Source organism: Gopherus evgoodei, chromosome 3 (assembly GCF_007399415.2).
Source record: "Gopherus evgoodei ecotype Sinaloan lineage chromosome 3, rGopEvg1_v1.p, whole genome shotgun sequence".
NCBI lineage: Eukaryota > Metazoa > Chordata > Testudines > Testudinidae > Gopherus > Gopherus evgoodei.
This window is the reverse complement of record NC_044324.1, coordinates 12,488,143-12,508,708: the sequence shown is the minus strand read 5'-3', so window position 1 is coordinate 12,508,708 and position 20,566 is coordinate 12,488,143. Positions and strand designations below refer to the sequence as shown.

At 48.7% G+C, this 20,566-nt stretch overlaps 1 protein-coding gene across 1 annotated transcript in view; it reads left to right on the top strand.

Annotated features, from left to right (window-relative positions):
• OTOF (otoferlin) overlaps positions 1-20,566 on the top strand; it is a 193,013-nt gene that overhangs the window by 46,948 nt on the left and 125,499 nt on the right. The window contains 1 exon segment of the mRNA XM_030555087.1: positions 8,557-8,645. Coding sequence (XP_030410947.1) covers positions 8,557-8,645 — 89 coding nt within the window.

The window sequence follows — 20,566 nt, the reverse complement described above, 5'->3', positions numbered from 1 at the left end:
CATTAAAGAGCAACTGACTGTGGCAATCCTGCTGCATTTGGGGATTCTGCTTCACATCCCCAGCTTTTCCAGGCCATCCAGGAGCTGTGAGCATGCAGCAGAGCAGGGCTGGCTCCAGGCACCAGCGCAGGAAGCAGGTGCTTGGGGCAGTCAATGGAAAAGGATGGCACATCTGGGTCTTCGGCGGCAATTCAACGGCAGCGGGTCCCTCGGTCCGTCTCGGAGGGAAGGGCCGGCCGTCGAATAGCCACCAAGGAACAAAGCAGCATGGTAGAGCTGCCACCGATCGTGGCTTTATCTTTTTTTTTTCTTCGCCACTTGGGGCAGCAAAAAAGCTGGAGCTGGCCCTGCAGCAGAGATCCAAGTCCATCCAGGGACTGCCATAAAATCCAACACAGGCTGTAGAATCCCAGCCTTCTACCTAGGTACTTGTATAGCTCTCCACAGCCTGGTATGTGAACACACAGATGAGCTTCCTGGATGAAGCTGCCTGCATCTTCTCTTCCCATTTTGCTGAAGTCTGTAGTGCGGTTTACAGGTCGTTTTTTTACTTGAGAACAATTCCTGGAGGAGTTTAATGACTCAAGAAAACAGCAGTGGAAAATGAGAAAAGTCACCAGTTAAAATAAGATCTAATCTGCGTTTTCATTTAGTCTCTCATCAGCCAATTAAAGTAAATGCTTTGACTTGCTCTCTTGTATGGCTGAGACAGCATCTGAACTTTTCCAACTCTTTCTTGGTAGGGAACTAGAGAAGGAAACCTCTGTAGCATACATGTCTTAGCCTCCTCGTAGAGTCTGCCAGGGGCTATTACCCTTCTTTGTCGACAATGAACCTGGCCGGGCGCCTTCGCACCTTAACAGATCTCATGGTCATTGGGTGGTTTGCTTGCGGTCTGCTGTGCCGGCTGTCTGTGCAGAGCTGGGGCAACACACAGGGAGAACACACACATGCAGCCGAGCATCTGATCATACCTGTCTTGTGTAGCCTCGTAGCATAGCTGTTAAGCAGCTATCACGTTGAACCCCAGAGGTGGTAGCCTAGCTCTGGCTGGTGCGGTGATCGCTAGGCACATAGTTTGGCAAGTGCTTTGCACAGCTGATCAGAAAGCCGGTTACATACCTTGAGGAGCTGGTCAACACATGGAAAACTTTCAGTGACATTTTTTGTTACAAAGTGCCCATTCTTCCATAGAAATTTGAAATTTCAGCAAAACATGTCATCAGTTTCTACATGCAGAAGATTCTGATTCGCTCTAATATATAGCCAGGGTCACTTTACATTCTTACAACTGAAATGCATCTTTCTCCTGTAGAACCATATACTATAATAACCCTATTTACAGTGCCCTTTCCTGTTGAAATTTACAGCTGCCTCCAGTGTGGACACACTTATTGTAACACGCCATGGCACGGACTGTGTCTGCCTAGCAAAAGCCGGATGATGGTATAATACCTCTCATTCTAGTGCCGCAGTGCCAAGATAAGCACAGGTGTCGCCAGCTCCTGGAGTTTGCTGCTTGTCACAGGTGGGAGAGGAGATGTTGTGCGTGTGTAGCTTCTAACTGCCAACCCATTGAGAGGCTAGAGACCAGCTGTAGCCGTCTCCTTTAGCTCAGCTACCTATAGGGCTGTGGTTTTGGAGCTCTGGGACCAGAGTTCTCTGTGTGTGTTTTACATCAGTTGTCTCTTTCTGAAGCACGAAGACTCATTGCAGGCATAAGCAGACTAGGGAAGTGTGGCCTAGATGGGCTCCCATAGGGTCAGTCCTGGGTCTGTGACTAGTCAATATTTTCATTAATGACTCAGATAATGGAGTGGAGCATCTGCTTATTCAATTTGTGGATGACATGAAGCGGGGAGGGGTTGCAAACACTTCAGAAGGCAGGATTAGAATTCAAAATGACCCTGACAATTTGGAGAATTGGTCTGAACTCGACAGGATGAATTTCAGTAAAGCCAAGTGCAAAGTTCTTCACTTAAGAAGGGGGGGGGGGAAATCAGCAGCACAGCTACCAAATGGGGAACAAGTGGCTAGGTGGTTGGACTGCTGGAACGGATCTGGGGGTTACAGTGGATCACAAACCGCGGTGTGATGCAATTGTGAAAGGGGGCATTGTATCCTCTATGGACTGTGTGGCTCTGACGGTCACAACGGTGCCCTACAGGAAGATGGCCATGCACCTTCCCAGCTCATTTGTCAGTCCCATGGGGATGTTCCTGCTGCTTCTCCTCCCAAGGAAGCCAAGCCTGCCTCTGCCCACCGGCTGCCATGCTGTTTGAAGGAATGGCTCATAAGGGAACCTGGTCCAAAATTCTCATCAAAACTGTTTTTCAATGGAAAGTTGGGAGTTCAGCTAAATGCAAAAATTCAGGGAAAGCACCTGCTTTCCAAGGGAAATTGTCATTGTTTTCCTCAAATAATCCAACACCCCAAAATTGGTCACTTCAGCCAATTCCCCCTTCTCCCCAATTGATCATCAGCCACAATGTTTCAGTATTCAGATTTCAACTACAGAAGTGGACAAACTGACTTCTTGTTGGTTAACACTGCAATTCTCAGGGGGAATTCCAGTCACCTCTATTTGTAACGTTTTCACCGTGCTGTTGGAAATCCGACGCATCCAAAAACCCCTCCATCGGCGATCCTTCCCCGCAGCTGTGGGCTCAGCCCAAGCATCCTTGAACCTGGGGCACACCAGAATCCAGAGCTTGGGTACATCAGTAGTTTCCCTCGTGAGACGCAGGGGAAGCCGCAAGCTGTAAGTAGCTAAACTCGGTCCCTCACCTGTTTGGCTCAGCTGGACGCGTTCTGCTTTGGCTGTAGGTGCATTCTGGCTGGTCTGTGCTTTCAGCTTTTTGCCATGTCTTAGAACCTCTTGTTTCCAGTAGAGACTTAGTGCAAATAAGGAGCCACTAATGTCCGTGTTGTGGTTTGTTCTCTTCCTCAGGCAGGGGTGAGCCAGTGGCATGGTCTAGCATTTGCCAAGGGGATGGAGAGTGGTGCAGATGGCCAAGTTAAGGCTTCATTAGAGTGACAAGGAGGCCCAGAGCAGCAGGGAAGGCGGAGAGGAGTCAAGCAGAACCCAGCCGGCCCGTCCCCAGAATGCAGGCTGGTCGTGGAAGGAAGGGTCTTTCTCTCAGCATGAGAAATCCTGGGAGGTTCTGGGCCTGGAAAAGCAGGAAATGGTCCGGCTCTGTAAAAGTAACAGTGAACCCTGGCATGTGCATAGAGCCTTTCCTAGGGAAGACATTAGGAAATGATTCCTACACAGAGGAATCGTTTCATTCACCTCTGAAATGCAGCTGTCTCTGGGGTGGAATGCAGCAGCAATGTCCTGCTGCAGTGCAGAACAGGAAGGGAAGTCCCGTATCCAGCTGACACTGCAGGTAAGGAGTGGGACAGCAGAACTCAAACTGGGTTTTGGCAATAGGACACTACCAGGTTCCTGTGGAAAGCATTGTGGGGATGCCAGTGACCATGAATCTGCACTTTAAATCCCATTGAAAAGGGAGCAGCACAGTGCCTCCTAGGGCTGTAAAAGGGAATTGGTTCAGTTCTGGCCCCCTACTGAATTACCATTTTTTACTGCCCTGTTTGGTTTGCCTTGGAGGTCTGCTTCCCAGTCACGGCACAGGCCCGAGCTGCGAAGAGATGACAGGTTTGCAGGCCAAGGTTGCATGATTTTAGCATAACGGAAAATATGGTGAGTGATGGGAGCTTGGGATTGCTAGTCACGTATCTGGTTCCAGCTAATTACAGACTGGCTGAGTCTCATCCTAACCTTCTCTTTGATAAACTAAACAGATTGAGTTTCTCTGAGCCTCTCACTATAACTCACAATTTCCAGACCTCATGCCATTCTTGTAGCTCTTTCTGAACCTTTCCGGTTTTTCAGCATCACCAGAACGGGACGCAGTCTCCAGTATCAGTCTCAGTAACACTGTATACAGAGATCATAACATCTCTTTACTCCTATTTGATATTTCCCCGTTTATACACCCAAGGCTCTCGTGTGCTCCCTTACCTACAGCACAGCACTGGAAGTTCATGTTCAGTTGAAACAACGAGGAATCCAGTGGCACCTTAAAGACTCACAGATTTATTTGGGCATAAGTTTTGTGGGTAAAAACCCCACTTCTTCAGATGCATGGAGTGAAAATTACAGATAGAGGCATAGATATACTGGCACCTGAAGAGAAGGGAGTTACCTTACAAGTGGAGAACCAGTGTTGACAAGGCCAATTCAGTCAGGGTGGATGTGGTCCACTACCAATAACTGATGAGGAGGTGTCAATACCAAGAGAAGGAAAATTGCTTTTGTAGTGAGCCAGCCACTCCCAGTCCCTATTCAAGCCCAGATTAATGGTGTTAAGTTTGCAAATGAATTGCAGCTCTGCAGTTTCTCTTCAAAGTGTTTTTGTTGAAGGGTGGCTACTTTTAAATCTGTTATTGAATGTCCAGGGAGACTGAAGTGTTCTCCTCCTGGCTTTTGTATGTTACCATTCCTGATGTCTGATTTGTGTCCATTTATTCTTTTACATAGAGACTGTCCGGTTTGGCCAATGTACATGGCAGAGGGGCACTGCTGGCACACCATGGCATATATCACATTAGTAGATGTGCAGGTGAATGAGCCCCTGATGGTGTCGCTAGAGTAGATATGGGAACAGAGTTGGCAACGGGGTTTGCTACAGGGATTGGTTCCTGGGTTAGTGTTTCTGTGGTGTGGTGTGCAGTTGATGGTGAGTATTTGCTTCAGGCTGGGGGGCTGTATGTAAGCGAGGACTGGCCTGTCTCCCAAGGTCTGTGACAGTGAGGGAGCGTTTTCCAGGATAAGTTGTAGATTGTTGATGATGCGCTGGAGAGGTTTTAGCTGGGGGCTAAAGGTGATGGCCAGTTGTGTTCTGTTATTTTCCTTGTTGGGCCTGTCCTGTAGTAGGTGACTTCTGGGTACCCGTCTCACTCTGTCAATATGTTTCCTCACTTCCCCAGGTGGCTACTGTAGTTTTAAGAATGCTCCATAAAGATCTTGTAGGTGTTTGTCTCTGTCTGAGGGACTGGAGCAAATGTGGTTGTATCTAAGGGCTTGGCTGTAGACAATGGATCGTGTGGTGTGGTCTGGATGAAAGCTGGAGGCGTGTAGGTAAGTATAGTGGTCAGTAGGTTTCTGGTATAGGGTGGTGTTTATGTGACCACCATTTCTTTGCACTGTAGTGTCCAGGAAGTGGATCTCTTGTGTGGACTGGTTCAGGCTGAGGTTGATAGTGGGCTGGAAATTGTTGAAATCCAGGTGGAATTCTTCAAGGGCCTCCTTCCCGTGGGTCCAAATGAAGTTTCAAAGCTGTATTCAGTCAATGTTCGGTCGTAAACTTTTGAAAGAACAACCGTAACATTTTGTTCAGAGTTATGAACATTTCCGAGTTACGAACAACCTCCATTCCCGAGCCCTTCGTAATGCTGAGGTTCTACTGTAATACAAAGCAGCTGGAGCAGGGCCAACGATCTAGTGACTCCCGTGTCTGTATGTGTCTATAAAATATTCAAGCCCATAGGGGTACCGTTTCCAAATTCAGCCAAACACTTTATGACAGGGATTCGTTCCCAGGCAGTGAAAAAACATTGCCTAGAAATACAAATCCTGTACAAATTAAATGCTCTTTCACTTCACCAGTTCCTCTCACTTAGTGGGAATCAGAATCCAATTTGTTCCTTTCCTCCATGCTGCAATAACAGCTCTGCAGGAAAGTTTACATAAATTGCTGTGTGTGTTCGTGTTAGTGTTAGTTAGGGGAAATAGACCCATCAGACCATTTCTGCTTTGGCTGTGTCTCCCGGAGCTTCCAAACACTGGGTGATGTCTTGATAACTCCCTACCCCAGCCTTTCACTTTTTTTTTTGCACATAATTATTGTTGTGTTCCTCCAATAAAGCCGGAGATCTGCGGGGATGTTTCAGCCGCTGGGGATCTTGCCTTCGCACTCAGCATTGTTCTGACTCGCTCGCTGTGGCTGCCTTCCTGTAATGAATTGTTTCCAGTTCTGTAATAAGGTTTCCTCTGCTCCCAGTAGGCATAAGAGGATTATGTCTTGGACAATTGGATGACGCTCTTAACTTCCTTGTGTGAACTGTCCCAGCAGGCTGATTGCTTGGCTTGCAAAAAACAATAAAAGTAGAATTTGTTTGCTAGAAGCTGGGAATGGGCGACAGGGGATGGATCACTTGATTACCTGTTAGATTCACTCCCTCTGAAGCACCTGGTATTGGCCACTGTCAGAAGACAGAACACTGGGCTAGATGGACCTTTGGTCTGACCCAGTGTGGCCGTTCTTATGTTCTTATGCTTGCCCGAGCACTGACAATGAAACCTTATCAGCGCTAGGCCTGTGTTTTCAGTGCAGCTCCTGTTGAAAGAGCCCCTCGTTCGCTTCCTCACGGGGACTGCAAGTGGATATCCCTTTTGGCCTGTCTGTCTTGGGTCACTCTCCCCTATTAAACTTGCTTGGAAATGCAGTGGCATAATATAGGAGAAAATAAAGCCATCTCCTCTGACAACCTAAGGGCTGACGCAGCGGGTGTGTGCCCCAGTGGGCAGGATGCTGGCCTGATGTCCTGGAGATCTTGGTTCAGTGCCTTGCTTTGTCATAACTCTCCTACTCAGATCTGAACCTTAGCGTTCAGAACATGAGAAGTTAGCATGAAACCTGCAAACTTAATTACCAGCTTGGATTTGATATCGCTGCCACCAGCCAGAAATTTCAGTGTCTAGCTCACTCTGGTCTCCCCAAACCCTTCCCTGGGGGACCCCAAGACTCAGATGCCCTGAGTCTCACTACAAAGGGAAATAACCCACTTCCCTTCCCCCTTACCTCCTCCCAGATTCTCCCGCCCTGGGCACTCTAGGGTATTCCCTGCTTCAAATCCTTGAAACACCAGTACCGAGAGATCTAACCTCTCTCACCCAGAGGGTATGCAAAGTCAGACTTAGTAAATCTAACACAAAGAGATTTTTCCCCCTGACTTCTTCCTCCCACCAATCCCCTGGTGAGCTGCAGACTCAATTCCCTGGAGTCCCCACTAAAGAAAAACTCCAACAGGTCTAAAAAAGAAAGAAAAAGACATTAAAAATAGTCTCTGTATTAAGGTGACAATATACAGGGTCAATTGCTTAAAGGAAAAAAATGAATAAACAGCCTTATCCAAAAAGAATACAATTTAAAACATTCCAGCAACTACGCACATGTAAATACAAAAGAAAACAATATAAACCTATTGTCTTACTATCCTTGTACTTACAACTTGGAGACAGAAGATTAGAAAGCCAGGAGATAGAAAGATCACTCTCAGAGATGAGAAAAAGAACAGACCAAGAACAAAGGACTCACACCCAAAACTTCCCTCCACCCAGATTTGAAAAAGTCTTGTTTTCTGATTGGTCCTCTGGTCAGGTGTTTCAGGTCACTGTTTGTTAACCCTTTCATAGGTGAAAGAGACATTAACCCTTAGCTATCTGTTTATGACAGCTTTGCTATTTACTTGCCATGTGACTTTGGCTGTAAGAACAGAGGAGCTGCTATGGTGGGTCAGACCCAAGGTCCGTCTGGCCTCGTGTCCTGGCTTCTGAGAATGGCCAGTATCACAGCTTCAGGGGGAGTATAAAGAACAGAATGGATCCACCTCTGCCTTCCCCTCCCAGCATCTGGCAGTCAGTGGTATTGGGTGATCTGAAGCATGGGGTTGCATCCCTGCCCATCCTGGCTAGTAGGCGTTGATGAACCTCTGCTCCATGAATGTATCTAAGTTTTTTTTGAACGTAGTTATATTTTTGGCCTTCACAACATCCCCTGGCAAGGAGTTCCACAGGTTGACCGTGCATTGTGTGAAGAAATACTTCCTTTTGTTTGTTGTAAATCTCCCACCTATTAATTTCATTGGGTGACTCCTGGTTTTTGTCCGGTAGGAAACAGCACATAACACTTCTCTACTAACTTTCTCCACATCACTCATGATTTTATAGACAATTACAATATCACCCCTTAGTCGTCTCTTTTCTAAGCTGAACAGCCCTGATCTTTTTAGTCTCTCCTCATATGGAAGCTGTTCCATACCCTTGATCATCAATGTTGCCCTTCTCTGAAGCTATTCCAGCTCCCCGATATCCTTTTTGAGATGGGGCGCCCACATCTGCACGCAGTATTCAAGCTGTGGGCGTACCATGGATTTATATAGTGGCAATGTGATATTTTCTGTCTTACTGTCTATCCCTTTCCTAATGGTTCCCAACATTTCCAAGTCATTTCCACCTCTGTCTCCACTCACTCTTTGTCTGCCCTTAGCTATTCAGGGCAGGGACTTTCTATGTACTCTGCCGGGCACTGATCTCAGCTGCAGCCTTTGGGAGCGACTGTAACACAGATAACATAATGAAGGAAGTTTTGCTGATTTCCACCAGCTGAGGATCTGATTCCTATGGGTGCAGAACCCCACCAACATAACCTCTCCCCGAGACAAACCTCAGGAGAACCCTAACTTTCTCCTTCCGTTGTTTTCCCGCAGACCTTCCGGTGGCCGATCGCCAGCAATATCGATGGCAACGAGATGCTGGAGATCCAGGTGTTCAGCTACAGCAAAGTCTTCACCAACAGGTGAGAGCGAGTTCTCCTCTTCCACCACCGGTGGTGGGGCCAGTCCCATGCTGTGTGGAATAGGCCACCCCCCTGCTAGCTGGTGTCATGGTTCTGTCTAGAGAGAGAGAGAGGTTAATAGACCTTCCAAGGAGACAAGCAAGCCAAGTCCACTGGAATCTTTACTACCTGAATTAGAACCAAGCCAAGTCCATGGCCTGGAAATCAGAGCTAAAATTTGCAATCATTATACCCTCTACTGGGGGAGGGGAAAGACAGATCTGCAGTCCTACAGTCCTCATACTGCTTATACTGACAGGCAGTTAATAACCAGACAAAACAGGGGTGTTTTACAAAGGTGGGTCTCTACGTGCATTGGGCTGAACCCCACAGAATGGCTGTAAAATCACCTTGTGACCCACCCACTCCCCTGAAGTGGGACTTGCGTGTTGCCATTCCCATGCGCGTGGGAGGAAGTCACTCTCGCTTAGCCTCTGCCCCACTAATGGGGATCAGACACCCCAGGGAATAAAAGAGCAGAGTTAGACTGAGCCCCAGTTTTGCTATCACTAAGCGTGAGAGGCAGTTGATGGGCTCAGCCAGCCCAACTTCGGAAACTGTTTTCTAACCTGGATCCCATTGGTCTGAATCCATCGCTCGTGGGTCCCAGCCTCAGGCGTGATCAATGCCCTTCCCCTTCTGGTCGGCTCTGTTACTGGCTTTCAGACCTTTACTAGTAAAAGGTACCACAGCTGTCACTGGAAGCTAGGCATAACCGATTAGCTTTGGGTCTTGTTTTATCTGGCACCGTGATGCACCCTTAGCTTTGTTCCGGGTACATGCATTCCACACGCCAAGGGGCATGAAGACACCATCTAGGACCATGTCAGGCTCGCGATGGTAATTCTCTTTCTGTTGCTACAAGGAAACAATCATAGATCCTGCTACTGAAAACTTTCCAATCTCTTAAATCAAATCTTATTGAAACTATTGCAAGGTATTATGGGATGCTTAGCATAAGTGAACAGGATTATAACAAAGGTACAGGCTAATCTGGGCTATATAACTGCTATATTGAATACCTAAATGTATGTTTAATGCTTTATATATATATAAGTCAACAATCTGCCCCGACGAGTTATCCATACTGGAGCTAAAAGAGTAATTCCATTAGCAGCTGTAGGCTGTTATCCTGCAGTGACCCAGGAACAGGCACCCAGCCAGTTTGTTACACAGATGTGAGCGCGTGGTGTGATATTGGGTTAGGAGCAGGGAGGGAGCTGCTCTTTGGATGCTAACTGGGGATACGTGGATTTGACATGCATTAAATGTGTCGGAGGAAAGAGCTGGGCAGCAGCTCACCTCCCAGCCCAGACTACACCCCAAAGATCAGCCCCTGACCCCCAAGTATGAACAAACCCATACGAGAAGCCATGCCTGTTAGGCAGCGTCCTGTCCAAAGAACGACCCCACATGCTACGTACAGCTCTGCACCACAACTAGAACGTCGGCTTTACTGAAGCACGCAGCCATTCCTGGAGTTATACGAGAGTCTCCGGCAGGGGAAGCAAACCCTAGAACAAGGTCACCTACACGTATAGGCACCACAAGCAGGCACTGAACCCACGACTTGTAGCACAACAAAGACTGCCCTTACTGCGTGAGCTAATAGAGAGCTCTGGGAGATGTGGGAAAGCAACAGATTGTTGAAGGCCCTGGGGACAACCACTGACTGGAGACATCTGAACTCACGGGTAGACCCCTGGGCTGGGAGTGAAGAGCCATTGACCTCTTGGGTGACCTTGAGTTGGTCACGTCTGTCCAGGCCTTTGGTTCCTCTCATGCCCTTTGTCTTGTCTATTTGGGCTGGAAGCTCTTTAGGGCAGGGAGTGGCTCTCACTTTGTGTTTGTGCAGCCCCTAGCACAGTGGGGCCCAGATCTCAGCAGAGACTCCTAGTAGCTACCCTAACACAGGCAAGAGTTACAGAGACTAACGGTCTAAAAGCCAGGGTGTGATGCAGGGTCTCTCCCCCTGTCTGGGTCTTCAGAGCCACCAGCTGGGAGCATTTACACTTGTTTCAAGTGACAATACAGACAGATGGTTCCTGGGGCAGGGATGCTAAAAATGAATTGCTTTAAAATATCAAACTGGACCCAACTGTGTCTCAGGTTCATTGAGAGTTTGGTGCAATCCCACGAGAGTTTGAAATGAGCAGAGGCAGTGCTAGCCCTAAGCAGGAATGTTTTGGCCCCTCCCACACAACACATACTAATAATTAATAGGGGCATGGGCTGGAGCTGCTCGGGGCCTTAAGCAATTATGCTGAGCGCTGACTCTGTTCAGCTGAGCATATTTATTCAGTCACTGTCCTGAGGGCCGAGCCCCCGCCTCCCAGCTCTGGGAGTGACTGATGCTATCCCAGCACAGCTCCAACCCCTGTTGTAGATGGAAGGTGTGTTGTGGCAGGAGGGGGTTACTTGCAAGGCTGATGCAGAGAGGAAGGATGTTACTTTGGTAATATAGGCCGAGTAAGTATCTCAGCCAGAGACCTGCTGTCTCATTTTTGAGCCGCCTCAAGTCCAGTCCCCTCTGAGACCATAGGCGCATCCTGGAACGGCCCCCTGATGTCGCCACAGCTACGCTGCTAACTTCAATGCACTGCTCATTCAAAGCTAGCCTGTGTTCACCGACCTGAGCTGGAAATCCCAGCTCCAGAGTAAACATCACCTCAGTGACCGGCTCTGCGTCTGCTCCACACTCCCTCTCGAGCATAAATCTGCATAGCTCCATTGACCCTGAATAGCCGACCTAGTGCATCCTTTTATTTCCCCCTCAGCCTGTCTCTGGCACAAATGAACAGTGCTCTCTACTACTGCATTTCTGGCCCTCAGCTCCGGGGACTAGGAGTCAGGAGATCAGAGCTCTGTTGACCTGCTCTGGGACCCGGGGGCAAGTCAGCTTGCCTCTCTGTGCCTTCACTTCCCCATCTGTAAATTGAGAAGATAATACTGTATCTACAGCTCATGAGGATGCTGTGAGAATTAATGTCAGTAAAATGCTGTGAGGTTCAGCGATGAAAGGGGCCATAAATGGACAAAGTATTGCAATGGACTGACTGTTTGCAATGAACCACAGATATTGGGGTGACCACTTCTGGCACCAGAATTGCCCCTGTACCGAGCAGTAGCCTGTTTCCAGGGCTTTGCCAGTCAGCTTTCCCTAGGAGTGGCGCCAGGGTTTTTGGCACCCTAGGTGCAGGGCCGGCTCTAGCCATTTCTCCGCCCCAAGCACGGCGGCACGGTCCCGTGGCTTCGGTGGACCTCCCGCAGGCGTCCCTGCGGAGGGTCCACTGGTACGCCTGCGGGAGGTCCACCAGAGCAGGCTGCCACCCTCTCGGCAAAATGCCCCCCCCCAAATCCTGGCACCTTAGGCGACTGCCTAGGTTGCCTAAATGGAAGCGCCGGCCCTGGCTTTCCCATTGGAGGAGAAGTCATTTGACATGGAGCCTGTGTGATTTGCTTTACTTACACACATGAACCAATCCTAGAACAGAGAAAATCCCCTTTCCTAGACATCTCAGCCCACACACCAGTTCTCAGGCAGTTGCTCCATGTCAAAAATTGCCTCCAAGTATGGACAAGAAAGAACAAATATCTACCACTGCTTCCCTCAAAGAATCATTGCACAGCTAACAATGCAGCATTTCTTCAAAGACTCCACATTTGCTCACCCACTAAGGAAAAGAACTTGTAAGTCTATGTGAATGTCTGTACAAGCCGCTGGAAAGGAGGGCAAGGAGCCAGTTTAGAAGCCTCTGCCAGGGTTTTCTGCTCCATAGGGAAGGAAACAGGATCCACTCCCAGAGCCTGGAGCCAGGAGTTAGAACTCCAGCACTGGCTGCCACTTTTCAACCATAGTCACATTGTTTCACGTTCATTGCTGCTTAGAGACCTGCAAACCAAGCTCGTCCCCTTTCTCCAGAATAAAGCAAATCGCTAGCTTCGCCAGTTGGCTAAAGCATGGTCCTGGATTGACTGCACTCAGAATAAACAGGGCCAGATCCTCAGTAGGTACAAATTGGTGTCGCTGTTTGGACTCCAGCATAACTTCCCCCATTTACATCAGCTTTCAGGCAGGGTTCAGGATATTCTGTTCCTCTGCCTCAGACTCCTCCTGAGGTCACCTGGGGTTCGGCAAAGGGCTGCGCAGAAGCCATTTGCAATGGACATCAATGAGAAGTTCTGTCAGTCTTATGAAAACCCAGAACTATGCTCAGAGAGTGTGAGTCTAGCAGAGACCTTTGGATCATCTGGTCTGAACTCCTGTGTGCATCACAGGCCTTTGAACGTCACCCAGTTCCCCTGGCATTGAGCCAGTACCTTGTATTTAGCTAAGGCATCTTCCAGAAAGGCAGGCAGTCTGGACTGGAAGATGACATCAAGAGATGGAGAATCCAGCACTCCCCATGGCAGTTTGTTCCAGGAGTTAATCACTCTCACAGTTAAACGTGTGCCTCAGGCCTGCTCTGCCCTTAAAACATAGCTTGACATAGTTACCGTGTACGGGGGTGTGAAAAAATTCACACCGGTAAGCGCTGTAGCTCTGTGGACCTAACTGCTAGTGTAGATGCGGCTAGGGTTGACAGATGAATGCTTCCATGGACATGTCTACCTTGGGTCGGGGAAGTAAAGGAAAGACCTCTTCAGTTGCCATAGCGTGTGTCTATGTGTGGAGACTCCGCAGCACAGCTATGGCCCTGTACGCATAGCTATGGGGCCGTAGGTGTGCTCCAGAGTGTAGACAAGCCCTTATTTCTAATCTGAATTACTCTGGCTTCAGCTTCCAGCCGTTGGTTCTTATTCTATGTCGTTACCTTTATCAACAATCTCACTGAAAAATGAAATCAGGCTTGTTTGACAGGACTTTTTTTTCCCCCATAAAACCACATTGACTGGCATGAATTATATTCCTCTCCTTTAATACTTTATTAATCAAATCCTGTATCAACTTTACCATTATTTTCCCTGGGATGGATATTAGGGTGACCAGCCTATAGTTACCTGGATCATTCTGCTTGCTGTTTTTAAATATTCATGGATTCATAGATTCCAAGGGACCACTGTGGTCATCTAGTCTGATCTCCTGGATAACGCAGGCTATAAGACTTCCCTGAATCAGTTCCTGTTTGAACTAGAGTAGATCTTGTAGGAAAACACCCATATTGATAGCTTGGCACTCTCCCAGCTCTCTGGAATTTTCCAACATTTATTAAAATTTAACACAGGCCAGAGCTCTCCTCAGCCAACTTTTTAAGGACTCTTGAGTGCAAGTTATCTGGTCCTGCTGATTTAAAAATGTTTATCCCTAGCAGATGTTGTTTAACATCCTCCTTTGACACTAATAGGCTGGAAAGTACTACACCACCCTCTTGTGATATGAAAACATCATCCTGCTCCTTTCTAAGCAAGAACTGAAATATTTATTGAACATTTCTGCCTTTTTTCATCATTATTAACAATTTTACCATCTTCACCTAATATGGGCCTATGCCATTGCTAGGATATCTTCTGTTCCCAATAGACATAACAAACTCATTAGCCCCATGAGACATGGATTTTTCCCTGATATCTTTAGCTTCCCTTATCAATTCTGTGTACTCTGTAACTTCTAATATATATTGCCACCCATTTTCCCCTTTTCCCATTTGTTATATATTGTTTTTTTAATTTCTCAATGATGCCTTCACCGCCACTGAAGCAGGAAGGGTTGTTAGCCAAATTTGTCCTCTTTCTTGATTATGGGATTGTGGCTTTTTGAACATCTAATAGACTCCCCTTAAAGAACTTGCAAATTGTATTCACATTTTTCTGTGTAAATTTTCCTCCCAGTCAATTTCACGTATACTTTTCCTCAGCCTTTCGAACCATCAAGTATATATATTACCAGTTGGGACTGTCCTATATTTGCCTATATGATCAAGGGTCCCTGGGCAAACACCATCTTCCAGTTCAGTGATTAAGTCACCTGTATCTGTCATTATGAAGTCCAAAATAGAGTTTCCCCATGTTCAGTGCAATGCCTTTTGTGTTAGAAAATTATTATTTTATAATTTTTGGAAACTATGTTTTATTCCTGGCCGCATGAGACCTCCAGCATGTCTCCCTCAAACTGAAATCTCCCATAACAACACGTTTTTTCTTTCTGCACAGTTCAGGTAGATGCTTAAGGAGTAACTCTACCTGTTTGCTAGCTTGATTCAACCATCTGTCACAGATCCTCATTACTGCCCCGTCCTGGGCTGTGTTAGTTAGCGCATTGAACCATGTGTATGGAAGATATTGCGGTTCTGAATTGTCAATAGCTCTGAAACAGGTGCCATCCTCATCCCTGACTTTGACCCTCTCTGTCCTTCCTAAACAGGTTGGAACCAGCAGAGCTGGGTGAATTTTTGGCTGAAACTCTTTTTTTTTTTAATGAAAAATGCAGATTCAGATTTATCAAAACATTTCACTCATTTATGAAGATTTTGGCAATTTCAGTTGAAACGATGAAAAATAAACAATTGAAGCATCGATGCCCTGTTCTGACAATTCCAAAGTGACACATTTCGATTTTGGGGAGCAAGAGTCTCCAGTTGAGGCCTAACCAGCGCAGAGTAAAGCGGAAGAATAACAAGACACGAGAAGTCATTCTTCCGCTTTACTCTGCGCTGGTTAGGCCTCAACTGGAGTATTGTGTCCAGTTCTGGGCACCGCATTTCAAGAAAGATGTGGAGAAATTGGAGAGGGTCCAGAGAAGAGCAACAAGAATGATTAAAGGTCTTGAGAACATGACCTATGAAGGAAGGCTGAAGGAATTGGGTTTATTCAGTTTGGAAAAGAGAAGACTGAGAGGGGACCTGATATCAGTTTTCAGGTATCTAAAAGGGTGTCATCAGGAGGAGGGAGAAAACTTGTTCACCTTAGCCTCCAATGATAGAACAAGAAGCAATGGGCTTAAACTGCAGCAAGGGAGATTTAGGTTGGACATTAGGAAAAAGTTCCTAACTGTCAGGGTAGTTAAACACTGGAATAGATTGCCTAGGGAAGTTGTGGAATCTCCATCTCTGGAGATATTTAAGAGTAGGTTAGATAAATGTCTATTAGGGATGGTCTAGACAGTATTTGGTCCTGCCATGAGGGCAGGGGACTGGACTCGATGACCTCTCGAGGTCCCTTCCAGTCCTAGAGTCTATGAGTCTATGAGTCACAGGGATATTAGGTGCCTGGGCGTCGTGCCCGGGGATGGCTGCAGAGACAGCAGGGTCGGAAAGGCATGGATTCCAATTCATAGGGCGACAAAGGTGGAAGGCTGCATCTCCCTTCAGCTGAAGAGGAGGCAGGTGGTGGGAGGTATCCACCCCAAAGCAAGTTCTCTGCCACTGGGAAGCCGTCTCAGGCACCGCCGTGCATGCCAATCCAGGTGCTTCTGGGTGCACAGCTGTCCGGAACGTAGGGCCAGCTGTACGGACCCTGTGCAAATCACCTCCGATTGAACTCAGAGAGTCACCGATGGCAAGGCCAGAAGGGACCATTGTGATCATCTAGTCTGAACACAGGTCAGAGACCCTCCCCCCAGGGGTCTTGCCATACGCCCATAACTCCTGGGTGAGGTAAGCATGTCTTTTAGAAAGAGAGAGCCAATCTCGAATGAAGATCCCAAGTGATTCAGAATTCATCCCATCTCTTGGTACATTGTTCCACAGGTTAATTATTCTTATTGTTAACAATTTGTGTCTTATTTCCTGGCTGAATGTGTCTAGTTTCAGCTTCCAGCCACTGGCACTTGTTCAGCTTTTCTCTGCTAGAGTCAAGAGCCCCCTAGGTCCAAAATCTTCTCCCCATGTCTGTACTTACAGCCCCAGATCAAGTCACCCTGCAGCCTTTTCCTAGATAAACTGGCTAATCTCAATCTGGCCCTGAGCACTTGGGGCCAGAGCCAGTGAGCCAAGCTCTCTTTGAAATCTGGCCACTTACTCCTGCCTAAGTAGGGGGTTGAGTGATTCTGAAATTTTGGCCTGGAGACATTCAGTAGGAAGCCGTGTACAGAGGCACGTTTGCTAGCAGAGCCATGCTTTCAAGTGGCACCGTCCCAGCTCCGTGGCAGAGCACTATAGTGCCCAAAAGCAACCCGTGGAAAAACTATCCGCTGTCCCAAACGGGGTATGACCTGGGATGCCTCTTTGAGTTTGTCGTATCTCCCTCTAGTGGCTCGCCCACGTGGAGGTTAACAACCTTGCACCGCCACTGGCTGATGGAGCGACTCCTTTAGCTCACAAGGTAGAGCTCTGTGTTTTGGTATTGATTGTTGCATAGTCCGGCTGCCTTGCTGGCATATCTGTGGGGGGTCCTTAAACAGTCAGGACTTCCCGGCCCAAGGCTGCTGTGCTGTGTGGGGAGAGCACACGGACCCCGAAACACTGCCAGCCCCTGCACAGATGTGTTACTGTTTGGTTATTACCCTCATGTCACAGCTGGGGAACGGAGACACGCAGAGATAAAGTGTGTGGAGTGTGTGGCAGAGCCAGGAACTGACTGCAGGTCCACTGAGTCTTAGCTCGATGTTAAATCCTATAGTGGCAGGGGAACGAGGCGATGCAGAAACAGAGCCGTCTCTCCGTGGTGGGGAAGGCAATCCTTGTTTCTCCTGAATAATGCACAGGCATTGGTAAGGGATATCTACTGGAGTTGAAGATAAAGGCATGACACCCGACGCTGGCTCGTTTGAATTATTGAAAGGGCTGCAGCTGAGATGCTGTTGCATGGCTCATTGTGGGGCTTTTGTTCCATCCCAGGGTAGCAATTGCCACACAGCTAATTAGTTTGGAAAATGATCCTTTCCCCGGGCTGGGCGTGGGACCCAAGCGCATTATGACGGGCACTTGTCTGCTGGCTCGCTGGAGGGCAGAGGGAATTGCGCCAGGTGGCCTGGCTCTTCGAGAGCCTATGGCAGGACACGCAGGGTTTTCCTGGAGAACCATTTTTAAAGCCCCCCAAATGTTATGGCAAGCCAGCCAAGGCAAGGACAGCTGAACAGAGAGCAGGCGAAGAGGTGGCTTGATCATAGCCTAAAAGGAGCCTCACTGGGAACAGAAATATGACAATAGAGGGATCTTCAGTGTAGCAGACAAAGGTCTAACAGGATCCAATGGCTGGAAGTTTGAAGCTAAATGGATTCAGGCTGGAAACAAGGAGTAAATGTTTAGTAGTGAGGGTGGTTAACCATTGGAACAACTGGCCTCAGGATGGGCAGAATTCTCTATCACTGGCCATTTTAAAATCAAGTTTAGATGTTTTTCTAAAAGATCAGCTCTAGTCAGGAACAGCGGAAGGATCCTAAAGGTGGGGGGGGAGGCCACAGGCCCATCCCCCCACACCGCCCCTTCTCACTGAGCGTCCCCTCAAGCCACCCCAGCCCTCACACTGCCCCTTTCCTCTTCCCCCACCCCCTGTTCACTCCTTTCTACTCCTGTCTGTTCCCGCCCCCCATTCTGGAGTCCCTGGGTCTAGTTCAAACAGGAGTTGCTTGAAGGAAGTTCTCTGGCTTATGTTAGACAGGATGTCAGACTAGATGATCACAATGGTCCTTCCAGCCTTGGGATCTATTAAAGGGGCTACAAGTCGCACTGGCTGGAAAAACTCTGATGGAACCATTTTCCATCCGAATCTGCAGTTCCATCGACATCAAAATGCTTTGTGAAATCAGGCCGATTTTTGTGGCCAGAATTTTGTGCAGAAAAAGAAATGGGAATCTGTGCCCATGCCATGCAAATGCCTGCTTGACACTTTTGACATGAAACGTTTCCGTTTTTCTTTGTGAAACAACTTTTTTTGTTGCAGAACGTTTTAATTTCACTTTGTGGTGTGTTGATAGCATAATACCTGGTCAAAAGAGTTGAAATCGAAAAAAGCGTTTTAATGACCCGAAATAAACAGTTTGGGGGGCTTTTCCTTTGTGGAGCATTTCAAAATTGCGGGGTTTTGCTCCATTTCAGAGCAAAGCCAAATCTCAAATCCTTTGTGAACAGGTGCTTCCACCCTGCACAGGGAGGGGGAAGGTGCAGGGGAATGAGAAGGAGGCGGGGAGAAGGGCACAGGCAGTGGAAACCTGCAGGCAGTGGGCGTTGTGCAGGAGCCCTGAGTGGGTGTGAACAAGAGATATGGTGGGGGAGGGGCCATAGTGAAGGGCCCTGGGGGAGGGGTACGCACCAGATGTGCACAGTATGTCTACACAGCAAGTGGAAACTGGCAGAGCCCAGCTCTACAGACTCATGCTGGCGGGGCTCGCCCGATAGCACTAAAACGAGCAGTGCGGACTCTCGGACATGGGCTGGTGTTTGGGCGCTGAAGCCTTGGGATGGGGTGGGCTTCAGACTCCGAGCATTAGCCAGAGTCCCAATGTTGACACAACTCTGTAGTGGGGTGGTTACCCGCTCCTGCCCTTCGGGGCTTAAAACAGCCCAGGAGAGGGCTGAGGCTGGGGCAAGATGCCTGGGCTGATTGGGGAAAGCAGACTCAGCTGAGGCCATGCCCCAATCAGGCCCAGCTGGCCCCTATAAAAGGCTGTGAGCCACAGACCCAGGGAGTCTCTCTGTTTACAGAGGGAGATGGGTCTGGCTGCAGGGAGCTAGACACAGGGTACCTGAGGGGAGCAGGGCTGGGGAAAGGCTGGGGAGCTCCAGCCTGGAAAGCCCCAGGCTGCGGCCTAGCAAAGGGCCAATGGGTACTGGGGGTTGCAGAGGGCAGCCCAGGGGTTGGCAAAGGCAGCAGGTGCAAACCCAACCCTGCCAGTGATGAGTGGCTGATACACTGCAGTCTGCACCAGTGAGCAGGGGCTAGATGGTGACTGGCAGTAGCCATGTTCTGAGGTGAGGTGGGGGTTCCCCTGGGATGGTGGGGCCCAGAACTGGGGGGTTACTGCCAGAGGGAAGCACCCCAGATAACGGGGTACCAGTGTCCAGAGGACAGGCGGATCACCGGCCTGCCGAGGGCGCTCCGGAGCTGGGACAAGCTAATTCCCGGAAGTCACCAGCAGGAGGCGCCGCAGGGATGAGTCCACACGTCTACAAGCTCATTTTACTGCCTTAGCGTGAGGCCCGGTCTACAGACCAGGGCTCTCTGCGACTCGCTGCCCCGGGTTTCTGCTCACCATGTGGATGTCCCCTAACAGGCGCCAGATTGGGCTGGGGGGAAGGGGCGTGTGAAGGGAAGGGGGACACATGCATGGGGGGAGGATGCAGGGAGAGCCTAGGACAATCCGATCTGGGTAAGGACGGTGAATCAGGCCCTTGAAGGTTAGCCATGGGGTCAACCTCTTTAGACTTGTTACCGGTCAGGGGTGCAGCATGGTCCAGTGGACAGTGCACTAGTCTGGGGGGCGGTCAGGAGACCTGTCTTCTTCTCCCAGTTCTGACTTCCTGGGCGACGCACTGCAGTGCCTTATGTCTCAGTTTCCCCATCTATGGAATGGGTATGATGATGCTTGGCCACCTTGGTGCACTGAGATCTGGGGGCAGCGGGGGGCTCTATCAGAGCTGTTCCCCCACCCTCCGCTGTTGGAAGCTGCAGTCCTGCCTGCCCCCCTGCTCCAAGCTGCATTGTGAACACATCGGTGGTGGAAACCTGGTGCAGGGGCGGGCGCAAAGAGCATTCCACCTACATGCCACTGAGCCAGAGCGGGAGACAATAGCTGGGGGTTGGATTTCATTACCTGGTGCAACAAAGAGACTAATCCCAAGAGCTTTGAATGTTGCTCTAGTGTGAAAAGGGGCTTTGTTTGGGCCTTTGTAATAAGGCATCTCTGACTCTGAAGATCGCTGCAGAATTCAGCTCCTTTGTCTCAAACTGCCTCCCCCAAGGCTTTCAGGCCCGGGCTTCCAATTGCCGAGAATGAATGCAGTGAT